General features: G+C 38.6%; 2 protein-coding genes across 5 annotated transcripts in view; one reads left to right on the forward strand and one right to left on the reverse strand.

Moving 5' to 3' along the window:
* The window catches only part of LOC309488344 (uncharacterized protein), a 64,540-nt gene extending 56,601 nt beyond the window's left edge, over nucleotides 1-7,939 (reverse strand). Inside the window, exons 1-8 of one of the 2 annotated variants that reach the window (XM_082156578.1) lie at nucleotides 7,821-7,939; nucleotides 7,452-7,551; nucleotides 7,281-7,361; nucleotides 7,095-7,154; nucleotides 6,332-6,379; nucleotides 2,245-2,266; nucleotides 2,042-2,148; nucleotides 1,404-1,809 (exon numbers count right to left, since the gene is read on the reverse strand). In XM_082156578.1, coding sequence (XP_082012704.1) covers nucleotides 1,778-1,809; nucleotides 2,042-2,148; nucleotides 2,245-2,266; nucleotides 6,332-6,379; nucleotides 7,095-7,154; nucleotides 7,281-7,361; nucleotides 7,452-7,551; nucleotides 7,821-7,850 — 480 coding nt within the window. In that variant the 5' untranslated portion in view covers nucleotides 7,851-7,939 and the 3' untranslated portion in view covers nucleotides 1,404-1,777. Of the gene's footprint in view, nucleotides 1-1,403; nucleotides 1,810-2,041; nucleotides 2,149-2,244; nucleotides 2,267-6,331; nucleotides 6,380-7,094; nucleotides 7,155-7,280; nucleotides 7,362-7,451; nucleotides 7,552-7,820 lie in introns of those variants that run through there. The other variant, XM_082156577.1, reaches the window with a different exon arrangement.
* LOC309488345 (uncharacterized protein) overlaps nucleotides 1-12,984 on the forward strand; it is a 139,713-nt gene that overhangs the window by 39,403 nt on the left and 87,326 nt on the right. The gene's annotated exons all lie outside the window — the stretch shown is intronic.

Genomic DNA, 12,984 nt, shown 5'->3' on the forward strand with positions numbered 1-12,984 from the left:
CTTGAAGAGGATTCTCTTTTGTCTGTCTTTATCTTGACTGTCTCATTTGGACTCTGTCTTGACTTTGACTCAAAACTCTTTGGACTTAGACTTGACTTCGTCTTGACTAGTCCTGACAAAGGTGGACTTGACTACAGCCCTGTTGAAATATCTGTAATGCTTCCAATACAAATTTTCTGCAGAATAGATACATAATACCAACTGTGCTTTCTACAGTAGCTCTCTCATCTCTTCGACAGCGAGTTGACACACAAACCCGCATCCCCCCACTCACAATTTCGGCGTGGGAATGCGTGTAATATTACCGCAGATTTTGCGATCACAGCCAAAGAGTGGCACATAAACCTGCCTCTCAGTACTAAATTGAGTCCTTTTTCGCTGCTTATTGCACTTAAACAGTCAAATACACACACAATATTGTCAAAATGTCAGACTTTGCAAGTATTCATATAAACACAGTCAGTTTTGTTTTAAGTGAACATAAATAGTTGAGAAAGAAAATGCATGTGTAACAGTATAATGGATCCGTGCATCAGGTCTTAACGTGACAGCAGCCTAATATACCTGCTGCCAAATTACAAGTTGATATTAAAAATATCTATATGGCAATTTTTCCCCATGGTATCGATGTCAAAACTATGGCCAGTGAAAATGCTGAGTGGATTAATTAATTGACTGAATCAATGAAATTTACACTCGTTTAGATATTTTTCGGGCTTATGGGAAATGGTTAGGTTTGGAGTCAGTCAATAAACCAGTGGTTTTCGATTCTGCTCTTGAGGACTCACAGCTCTGGGTCATTGTGTATGTCGTCCTTATTTAACACACCTGATTCAAATCATTAACTCATTAGCAGAGAGATTCATGAACTGATCTAAGAAACAAAACTCCAAAATTACAGTTCCTTTTGCACTGTTACATCACTATAAATTAATAGCCTAACTCATTTGCAAACAGATTGCAACATAGGAATAAGTGTTTACATGGTTTACATTCATGTTTTTATATTGTACTTAAAAAATACTTTATTTAAAAATGCCTCCATGTAATTTGTAATTCCATCTATAACGGCACTGTTGAACCTTCTTACCCCTGAACCACCATTAAACCAACCCAAACCTGTCCTAACCCACCCATATCAACCCTCAATAGCAGCACAAGTGTTTTGCAATACAACATCAACACAATGAGTTGTACCAAACAATTATTATTATTATTATAAATTTTTTTTAATGTTAGTACATAGTAAAGACGCCTAATAAAAAGTGTGCCGATTCCACTGAGGAAAAAAATAGTACTATATTTCTTTAGACAAATAAAATTGTCAAATTACAAATTTCTGATACAAAAAAGATACTTAATGAGTTTAGAAATCCTTTTTTTAAACAAAAAAGAAATACAAAAAATATAAAATAAAAATGATGCACAGCATCATTATAAAATAAAGTAGATATATCTGACTATAGATACATTTCTAAATAAACAGATGTGCACATACCTACAGTACACATTCACAGCATCTTCTTAACTACAGCCCTCAGTGCCTCTATAGAGTAAACTCAAATCACATTATGATCTGATTTCAGGAGAGGTATGTTTACTGACTCTTAAAAAATTAAGACTTTCCAAAAAAAAATAAAAAAAAATAAAAAAATCAGAACTAGGCTGCACCTTATGACCAACAATATAGAACTTTTTGTATTGCAGTATTTCTAATTTCATTGAATCTTTATGATAATTCACATGATGTCTGCCTTTTTCTGAGTTAGGATTTTCTTTAGACTGTCTCTGTGTCTTTTAATGGTTCTCCTGAAAAACACAATCAACACACATCCGGTCAAGATTTCATTGTGTTTGTTTCAGTGTGTGTGTATATATATATATATATATATATATATATATATAAAATAAATAAATAAACAAATAAACAAACAAACAAACAAACAAATAAATAAATAAATAAATAAATAAATAAAATATAAGTATATATTTGTTTCAGTACACATTATGACAAAAGATGAAGAGCAGATTGGTTGTTTACCTGTAGAGCTTTCATCAGATTCACCAGATTTACTGATTCTGATAAAGCAGATTGCCACGATCACAGTCAGGATGAAGACAGCAACTACCACATATGAGCAACCATACCTGAGGATTGGTTCGATATTTTATTATAAATGAAACTTTTACCATAAGTTCAGTTTTCACAAAGCAAAGACGTTAAAAAAAAGAAGATAAACTCACAAGGTTATCTGCGGCAGTTGTCCTAGGGGGAAAATGGGGCAAAGTAATATATATATGGGTTTATTGAGGGGTATCTGAGGGTACGTTTGCACGACAACAGTGTACAGTGTACAAAAAACATAAATGTTTTTTCTTTACGATGTTTAAAAGTTTCACATACAGACGACAACATTGTCAAAACGATCCCAGTTCACACGGATTCGCGAAAACAACTATACTTTTCCATTGTATATCGTGTTGTTTAAATGTATTTTGTAGATTATAATTTTTGGTTGTATTATTATTATTATTGTAGTTTTCTTTTCTCTTTCTCTTTTTTTTTCTTTTTAGCTTCTTGGCCCAATAACATCTTGCAAAGAGACTACCAATGAAAATGTCTTGGTTATGACTGTAACCTCTGTTCCCTGAGAACAGGGAACGAGACACTGCGTCGATTTGACGCCTTGGGGAACGCCTCCATGTGTGAACCAGCGTCTGAAACGCTTACCTAATCACGGCAATCCTATTGGCCGGTGACAGCCTATGACGTCACTACTAGTGCGACCCGGAAGTATATAAGGGACGCCTTGAGACATGTCAACAACTTATCGTCTGTAGGGACTGTTGAGCAGGCATCCCCGAGGCATGGTGAAAGATGCAGTGTCTCATTCCCTGTTCTCAGGGAACAGAGTTTACAGTCGTAACCTAGACGTTCCCTTTCGAAAGGGAACTCACACTGCGTTGATTTGATGCTATGGGGAACGATATACCAACGCCACCATGCTGAGGGGAGTGCACGTCAAATTATGGCTGTGACAAAATGTCAAATTTCATTGAAATGCCAAAACACTCCCCCTTCGGGTCAAATACAGTGACGGTATTCCCTACGGCCGCTGCCCAAGCTATAAGCCTCAAAGAGGCCTCCGAAACAATGAAGGCCTACCAAGGCCCCTCAAAGGCTTGGAACCAACAGCTTCTATGGAAGGGGTTCCTTTAAGGGAATATGGCCAGGGGGTCCAAAAGAATTCCCGTCCAGTCTGAAAGGGACCCTAATAAGGGGGGCACCTCCAGCTCTAGGGCTGATCTAACAGGGAGGCCTCGTGAGAGTCCTTCGACCTTCCGACCAGACTTAGGGGAGCTAAGTATTCATACAGAACGATCCTCAGATAGATTCTGGAACAATATGCTCAAACCTGGTTCTGGGCTAGAAACAGGGAGGCTCCATGGGGGCCTGCAACGTGATACTTAATGCCTTTGCAATGCTACGCATCCACTCGTTGGGGAGCCGCCTTCAAGGGGCATGTTAAGGCCTAACTATTTGATAGCGGGACTGTTAGCAGAACTAGCCACAGAAGCCAGGTACTCTCACAGATTCTGTGGGCCTTGTTATACTTATTTAACATTGCCAACAGGCAGTGTACACCGCAGAAGTGTTATCGACCCTTTAAAGCAAGGGGAGTACAATAGGGTTGGGCGGTATTACGGTAATATCGGATACCGCGGGATCTTAAAATAGCACCGGTATCAGTTTCAATACCGTCATTACCGGCACTTATATAGCCTATAATATATATATATATAATTTATTTATTGCCTAAAAAATGCTTATGTGTGGTTGCAGTTTGGCAATATTTCTGGTTCCAACCAAATGAGAAGGGAGAGGCGGTAAATACTGACGAGGCAATACCGCGAGAGATGTAAACACCTCTAACGTCGCATCTCCGAAACAACCGCCCACTCACTGCTGCCAGGATACATAAGCGCATTAAGTTTCGTATTTGTTAAAATATTATGTTATTTTTTCCATCTTTGTTGATTATGAAAAGTGAACAGCACAAATAAGATGGGATGCATCGGGTGTCAGACGATTTGACCACTTCAATAAATTTAGTTTTGTAAAAGGCCTCTTTAAAACGAATTTCGTTTTGTATAAATTGTATCTAAATTTTTATAAAATTTTCATCAACCAAACGCCTGGATTTAATATAATCATGACATGATGAGCATGCCGCTGTCACTTGCATTGAAATCTCATAAAAAAGGCTATGCCTCACAGACATGACAAATAAATAAAGCTTGAAATTTCTTTAAACGAAACAATTAAAAACGAAAGAAATAGGCAACTCACTGATTAGGCTAAGTAATCCATGATGTGCATTTCTCTCGTTCATACAGAGATGCGATCGTCAATTTCATTAAAAGAAACAATTCAAAACGAAAAGAAATATAGTCTGATTAATCAATGGTGTGCATTTCTCTCTAGGCGCGTTCATACGGAGATGGCGATCGTCAATTTCTTTAAACGAAACAATTCAAAACGAAAGAAATAGGCTACTCACTGATTAGGCTAAGTAGGCTAATCCACGATGTGCATTTCTCTCTAGGCGCGTTCATACGGAGATGCGATCGTCAATTTCAGTAAACGAAACCATTCAAAACGAAAAGAAATATAGTCTGATTAATCAATGGTGTGCATTTCTCTCTAGGCGCGTTCATACGGAGATGGCGATCGTCAATTTCTTTAAACGAAACAATTCAAAACGAAAGAAATAGGCTACTCACTGATTAGGCTAAGTAATCCACGATGTGCATTTCTCTCTAGGCGTGTACATACGGAGATGGCGATCGTCAGTTTCTTTAAACGAAACAATTCAAAACGAAAGAAATAGGCTACTCACTGATTAGGCTAAGTAATCCACGATGTGCATTTCTCTCTAGGTGCGTTCATACGGAGATGCGATCGTCAATTTCAGTAAACGAAACCATTCAAAACGAAAAGAAATATAGTCTGATTAATCAATGGTGTGCATTTCTCTCTAGGCGCGTTCATACGGAGATGGCGATCGTCAATTTCTTTAAACGAAACAATTCAAAACGAAAGAAATAGGCTACTCACTGATTAGGCTAAGTAATCCACGATGTGCATTTCTCTCTAGGCGCGTTCATACGGAGATGCGATCGTCAATTTCAGTAAACGAAACCATTCAAAACGAAAAGAAATATAGTCTGATTAATCAATGGTGTGCATTTCTCTCTAGGCGCGTTCATACGGAGATGGCGATCGTCAGTTTCTTTAAACGAAACAATTCAAAACGAAAGAAATAGGCTACTCACTGATTAGGCTAAGTAATCCACGATGTGCATTTCTCTCTAGGCGCGTTCATACGGAGATGCGATCGTCAATTTCAGTAAACGAAACCATTCAAAACGAAAAGAAATAGACTAGCCTACCTCTCTGTAATCCATGATGTGCATGTCTCTCTATAGTGTTCAGATGCCGATCGTCAATTTCTTTAAACGAAACAATTCAAAACGAAAAGAAAAAGGCCACTCTCTGATTGTGTAATGATGTGCATTTCTCTCTATAGGCGCGTTCACTACAGAGATGGCGATCGTCAACTTCCATCTTTGCAGAAAAGTTTTATTAATAAAAATCAATGGACACGCGTCACCGGATTACAAAGGCACTTCTTGCTTGTTGCACGCACACAGATATTATGTTGAATAATGGTGGGCTCCGGCTCATAATAACAGTTAATGCCGTCGGCCTGACTCAGACACAACGTGCAGGGGTTGGGCTTGATTTTTTTTGTTGTTGTTTTTTTGCCCGATCTGGCATTCAGTTTCTGAACGGTGTAGGCACAAGCCAACAGTTTGGTGATGCCGTCTGAGCCCATTATGTCATTTTTAATTAGTCACGGTAATACCGTATACCCCGGTAAAATAGGGAGGCGGTTTGACGGTTTCAAAATTCGAATACCGCCCAAGCCTAGAGTACAACCTTACACCACTGGACTATCGAGGAGGCCTACTGTAAGGCCTACGGCTTCGAAAGTCACAGGTGCCATACGCAACCTTCCCAAATGGGGGGGGAGTAACTAATCTGTTTCTCTACCTGAGCCTGGGTGGTGAAGGGTGATGTTTATCACTGCCATGAATGAAATTATGCATATCAGGTTTTATGGTTTTGGTCATATTGCCCACCCCTAAGCAATATAGTATAAAATAATGCAATATTACTTTCATCTTTAATCCTCTTAGCCACAGGCACCTGTGGCAAGGAAGGAAAAACTATATCTGATGATGGATTATATGAAATATGACTCACCTTCTAACTGTGTTGGATGTGAAGGAACAGATGGGTCTGCTGTAGGAACTAAGAGAAAATAAAAGATAAACTAAAATAAATGACAAGCAGCAGGTAAAAGGGAAAGTATATGAAAAGGAAAAAACAATGTCAGATACATAGGCAGGAAAATTTGAACTTAGAACAAAAACAGCATACAGATGGATTTACAAATACAAATTATGTCAATACTTTTGGTCCCCCGAGAATTATTTTTTTTTTCTTGTAAAAGTTTTCCATAAAACTAGTGATGGAGATGTTATGATTCAAGTGAGAGGAAAATCTATATTTCAGTACTTTTGTGACCGAATGCAAACTTTTTGCTAGTACTGTAAACGCAAAAGTTCTTGTTTAAACTTGTTTAAATAGTTTAAATCTCATGTTTCCTCCTCCATGTCCCTTTTGGGGCTCCATAAGTTTGCCTTCCAATATGTACTAAAGAAAAATTTCAAAAGATGTTACAAAAACATAAATTATTGAAGCTGCAGAAATATATGGGGTGGTGGTGGCGCAATGGATAAGACACATGCCTTTGGTGTGAGAGACCCGGGTTCGAATCCACTGTGAGACACCAATGTGTCCCTGAGCAAGACACTTAACCCCTAGTTGCTCCAGAGGCGTGCGACCTCTGACATATATAGCAATTGTAAGTCGCTTTGGATAAAAAAAAGCGTCAGCTAAATGAATAAATGTAAATGTAAATGTAAATATATGCAAAATGTAAGAAATTAAGTATTATTCTCACCCATGGCACACTGTGTGTCTGCGAACTGAGTGCAGTTGGAAACAGTTATCTGTCCAATTTCTATAGGTTGAGAAAAAGGATTGTATTCTCAGAGCAGTACTGAAATGAACAGCCCAGTCTGGTCTGCAAAGACATCTAGTCTATAAACTCAGTCATGTAAACAGTGGTGAAACAGTTTTTACATACCTTCACAGCTGCGGCATTTATTACAATCCACACCAATGTAGACTCCAGGTCCATCGGAGCAGTTCTTGACAACATACCAACCTGTAGATTTGCATTGAATGATTATTTAGTGATTAACAGTGGCCACTGCAATATATTCAGATGTATTATAATTTAGTCAGTGGAGCTCACCTTCTGGGCAGTTAAGGCAGCACTGCAAATCTGGAAGTTGGAAATGGTTCTCTGGGCATGTTTCGACACATAGAGTACTGAGTGCCCCCACAAATATTGCCTAGTTACGAGAGTACTGTTTCAACATATAACTCTCAAATTACATATGTCTAAATCAGGGATAAGAAACAGTTCAAGACAAGAAAATGGAAACCAAAAACTATTTTTGAAGAATGTAGAAAACGAAAAAAATCCCTTTGTCATTCAGTGAAAAGATTATATTTTACATGCTTGGTAATGTTTACTTTATCATATAGTTTAAACCAACCAAAGACTTTTTCACAGTAGTTAAAATGTTTAGTTCGCACATAAAACAGTTCTCACACTTACCAAAACGTGTTTGCTGTCTGTTTGCTTCATTGTAGGTTGTAGACTGAAACAAGTGTTTCTTACAAGTGTCTTCTGTAAATCCTTTATACTCGACTCTCTGCCAGCCAGAAACAATGACGCATTGAAGTCGTGGCCTCTAGGAGATCCTGTAAACCACTTCTATCAGTCCCTCATCTGCAGGCAATCTATGTCAGAGCTGTTTGTGTTTATGTGTGTCTTTTTTACAGTTTGTTTTTAACTGAAAAGTCTCTATGTGAGCTGGTGCATCATCTCATATGTGATCTATATCTTCTATTCTATTCTATTCTATTCTATTCTATTCATTTTTTATTTCAGACCCTTAGGTCCATATCACAAAGTAAAATAAAATGAAAAGAATAACATACAACATACATTTATTAAATAGAGCAAACATTATTTTAAACACATACAAACTTGAATTCCAGTGCTTCCAGAACCAGGAGGAATACCTTGCATCACTTGATGTAGGATCATTTAAGACCATTATGTTTGTATTTCTTGAATCACCTAATCGACACATGAAATTATACATATAATTCCTTAACACCGCATACACTAAAGTTTTCTTCACTAAACCACTAAATATGAACATTTGGCTTGCAAAATACTATTGGGTAAATCGGCAGCGGAATCACTCTCAGACCAAAACAAAAACGGACTCGGTTCTCTCTAGAAGAGGGAACGAGTACTGCATAATATCTTACGCTATGGGGAAAATCTCTTTTCCGCGAGATACTGAAGCCAAAAATTCTTAATTTTGGAATAATGTAAAACGCGTTGCGGCAGCATGCAGACATAGGCGAGACAGCTCGTGCGCCTACTGGCTGCCCTGCGGCAACTGCAGCAGCCTATCGAAAGGCCCCATCGTGACGTCAGCTCCAATGGGGGCGCTTTGCGCCCACTGCGTCACGTCCCGCTGAAACGGGCGTGGCCTTGGGCTATAAACATAGCTTCGAGAGGCTGGTTTAGCTGGTTTTTCATCGCCGGAGCGAACCAGAGCGTGTGCAGGCACGGCAAGATACGCAGTACTCGTTCCCTCTTCTAGAGAGAACCGAGGTTACGTAAGTAACCGAGTACGTTCTCTTACGAGAGGTTCTCTCGTACTGCGTAATATCTTACGCTATGGGGAACACAGTGTAAAACGCCGTGCATGCTGAGATCCAATACCAAAGTCCCAAGGGCAAGTGCCCGGGGCTCATATAGTACATGATCATCAGAGACTCACAGAGAGTCCAGGAAGAGGGGCTAGAATAGCATCATTCCTGTAATAAATAGCATCCTATAAGGAGCAATTATATTGATAGTGTTCCACACAGCCAGGGCGAACAAACTCGTCGAGCTTACGCAAAATTCTTAATGCATCATTAAATCCCTCCTGAAGCTTTTTTATTTTAGCTTTACTAGGCCTATATCTAAACCATACCCACATAGTAAATTTGATCTGGCCCAGTTCTGGTCCACACAACACCCCATTTCTCTCAGCCCACATACCGCAAAGAATGACTGCCCTGTTGTGGCCCAGATCTGGATTAAAGACTAGGACCTCAGGAAGCCTTTGACCCAGATCCACTGTCCTGGCTCGTAGGAATGCTGGGGTTCGTCACCTAAAACCGGCAAACCAGCTTTTACCTGCGATTTGGATTTATTTTAAAGTTTTAGTTGAAGACATCATATACTTTCTCAATTGTTCATCAACCGGCACAAAGGTCCTCCTGGGGAGGAGGCTTGATTTCCACCCCCATAGGCTCCCACTCCCAACCTGTAAAAATTGAATGTGGGCTGAGGTCTGTCCTGGTCCCTTTTCGGGCTCTCATGGCCGTCAAGTCTATTTGGTTTTTACAGTCTGATTTTCCCTTTCCACTGTGTCTCCACTTTGTGGATGAGTTTTAAAATTTAATCTCAATCTGTTTGGCAATTTTGTGATTAATTTATTTACAAAATGTGTCCCATTATCACTGGACAATCTTTTTTGTACTCCCCATCTTGGGATAATTTTTTCCGATTAGAGCTTTTGCTACAGCCGTAGCATCAGCTTTTCTATTTGGGAAACACTCAACCCCCTTTGAAAACATGTCAACAATTACAAGACAATACATACAACTTTGGCATGGTGTCAACTCGAAGAAATCCATCATGATGTGCTGAAAAGTAAGTTCTTGTGTGGGGTGGGCGGAGTAAGTTTGTGGCTTACTTAGTCTTCCCACGTTATTCGCTGCGCATATGTAACAGTTTTGACAGAGTTTCTCTGCCACAACTGTAAATCATGGGGCCTCCCAGGAAATTCCAATTTGATCATTCATTGCCAATTGAGATGTGGTCTGCCTCATGAGACCATTTTGTGAAATTTGGATACAATTGTTTTGGCAGGGAAGGCTTTTTGTTTTTTACATCTTTCCATACCCCATCTTTACACTTTGCACCCCCCTCCGAGCAACGTTTTCTCTCCTGATCGGTAACCATATTTTGAATTTCAATCAACGTTGGTGGGAGCTGAACATAATCGGGCGCCAGAGATGTGAATGCGGTTAACGTGATTGGCTGTTGATGTTTAAGTGCAGCATCCTTTGCTGTTCACTGTGCGGCACATTTACAGATTTTAATTTCTGAAGGAAGTTTTAGGTTTTTAACCCTCTGGGGACCAAGCTGTTTTTGGGGCCCTTGAGATGTTCTGACATGCTCTGACATTTGTGCTTTTTTCAGTTATTTATAAACATGTTAATGGCAAAGGTGTAAATTCACTCTATATAGCACAAACAGGCCTACCATAATATGCGAGCAACATGTATGTAGATGTTTGTATTTTTAAGAGAATAATGTTTATGCGTGGTTATTTAAAAAAATAAAAATGAAAGTTGCTGAAATAAGACCACAAAACTCATACAAAATATGTGCCCACAAGACTTTTGACTAATGGATGTTTTCTCTTGGAGTTCTAGCTTCAAAATTATGTGAAAATAGTCTTGCTTTATCGTTCACAAAAAAAAAATACATTGATTTAAATGGTGTAAAACAGGTTTTGCTTGGAAAGCCAATATGCGAGGGGGAGGAGTAGTTTACACCTTAGATTACCCAGTCCCACCCACTCTGCATAATGACTCTGCATAATTAGCCATTCATTCAGGTGTGACACTGACTGAGCCACAATGCAAGGACAAAATAGTCTATATATTTAGAAGAAGACTTATATTGACCATTTAAGATTTTGCTTACATCTATCTTGTAAATATGTTTTGCTATTTTATTAAAAAGGTTACAATTACAACAATAATTACAATTTCAGCAATATTTCTGCAAAAAAAGTACTCTTTCTTTGTAAAAAAAAAAAAAAAAGATTATAGGCCTACATTTTATCATATGTATTCATTAGTTTGAATATAGCCAACATTGGAACATCTTAGTCTATGACTTTATTTTTGACAAAATAGTATTTTATATATATGAGCAGAAAAGCTTATTTGATGTGACAGTATATTCTACAGTAAAAACTGTACCCAAATCTAGTCAACAAAATGTTGTCTTTCATACTTCGCCTGACTGTAACGCAGTAACTGTAACTGTAAAAGCAGTTTATTCTTTCACACACAGACGCGCGATTCATATTTAGGCTAAACAGTCTTTACAAATATGTACCCTTCATTCATCTCACAGAAACGCTATTCATATTATAGAAACGCGATTCATCTTTTTGTTTACATAAGCCTACAACGTTATTCCATAACGTTATTCCACATTAACACTTGAGAAAGGATAACTTAGCCTACCTCACTCCTCAGCGGGATCTGCTCCTCATATCAGCACGGAAAATTTTCTCCATAAGGTAGGCTATATTATGCCTCTTTGTTTACAGCTGATGTGGGGGCGTTTCACAGACTGAAATGGTTCTCAGAATTTGCGTTTGAATAGCACGCGCTCTCCGGGGCGTGGTCAAATTACTTTTGAATGGCTCCTAATGAGCTCGACTGGAGTCGCTCTCTTTTTATACAGATTACAGAAGCTGATAATATTTGTTTTTTATATAAATTACTTCATTTAAAAGCTGCGATCTCAAGCTTTATGCCCGTGGGTCTGTTTGCCTGTTTGACTGAATTTTCGCGGAGTTATAGATAATTTTCGAACGCGTTTCAAATGGGAGTTTACTGACAGAGAGAAGGCAGAAATAGCATCATGTTAGTTTTTCTTTATTTGTCAAAAAGCAAAACACTTTATTTGTATTGTGAGTATACAGAAAAAAAATAGAAACTGAACAGGATCGATTGATGTATTACACGAAAATGAAAGATCAAAATTAAAAGAGCATTTTGTGTTTATTTTTCATTGCTAAAAAAAAAAAACGAGCAAAACGCGCGGGCGCGTTTTTGGTCCCCAGAGGGTTAAGCAACATAATTAATTTTGAATGTGTTGTACAGTCATTAGGATCTCTATCATCCTCAGGTACTGTAGCAATGTGGATGGATTTAGTATGGTGCCTCATTTCAATGTGACACTGGACATTGCAGTGCAGCGAACGGATAGCAGTTAAATGAGCCGTTCGTGAGTGCAATAGCAGAGCGTGCACTGCATGTGGAATAAACACAGTTAAAAGGTGGAAATGCCACCAAAACCGAGCACGCTAAAACAGCTTCAACAGCGGCAGCTACCGAATGATGGCACTGTGGCATTACATGTACAACAGTGTCTAATCATTTGGAGTAATATGCGATCGGTCGACTGCAATCAGCGTGGGGTTGTGTTAAAACCTTGGACATGAACCCCGATTTTTCTGAAACAAAAGATTCAAAAGATTTTTAATAGTCAGACATGGTGCATTTGAGAAAGCCAATTTAAATTTTTCAAATGCAACCTGTCATTCCTTTTCAGTCCAGTCCTGTCAGTTAGAACTTTCTGCTCATGAGCTGCTGTTAGTAAAGGATTTTAAATTTCTGCTTTATCTTAGATCCATGGCATACAATATCCCGTAACTCCCAGAAATGACATCATTTGGGATTTTGTGACGGATTTTGAAATTTTCGAAATCCTAGCGCGTGACCAGTTGCTGAAATGAGGTGACCAAGGTACCTAACTTCCTGCGGTACTAACTGTAGTTTTGATTGACAATTTGTGCCCATTGTCTGCTAAAATCCAGTAATGCACGTGACTGAAGACT

This window comes from Leuciscus leuciscus, assembly GCF_965113295.1.
Source record: "Leuciscus leuciscus genome assembly, chromosome: 23".
Lineage (NCBI taxonomy): Eukaryota > Metazoa > Chordata > Actinopteri > Cypriniformes > Leuciscidae > Leuciscus > Leuciscus leuciscus.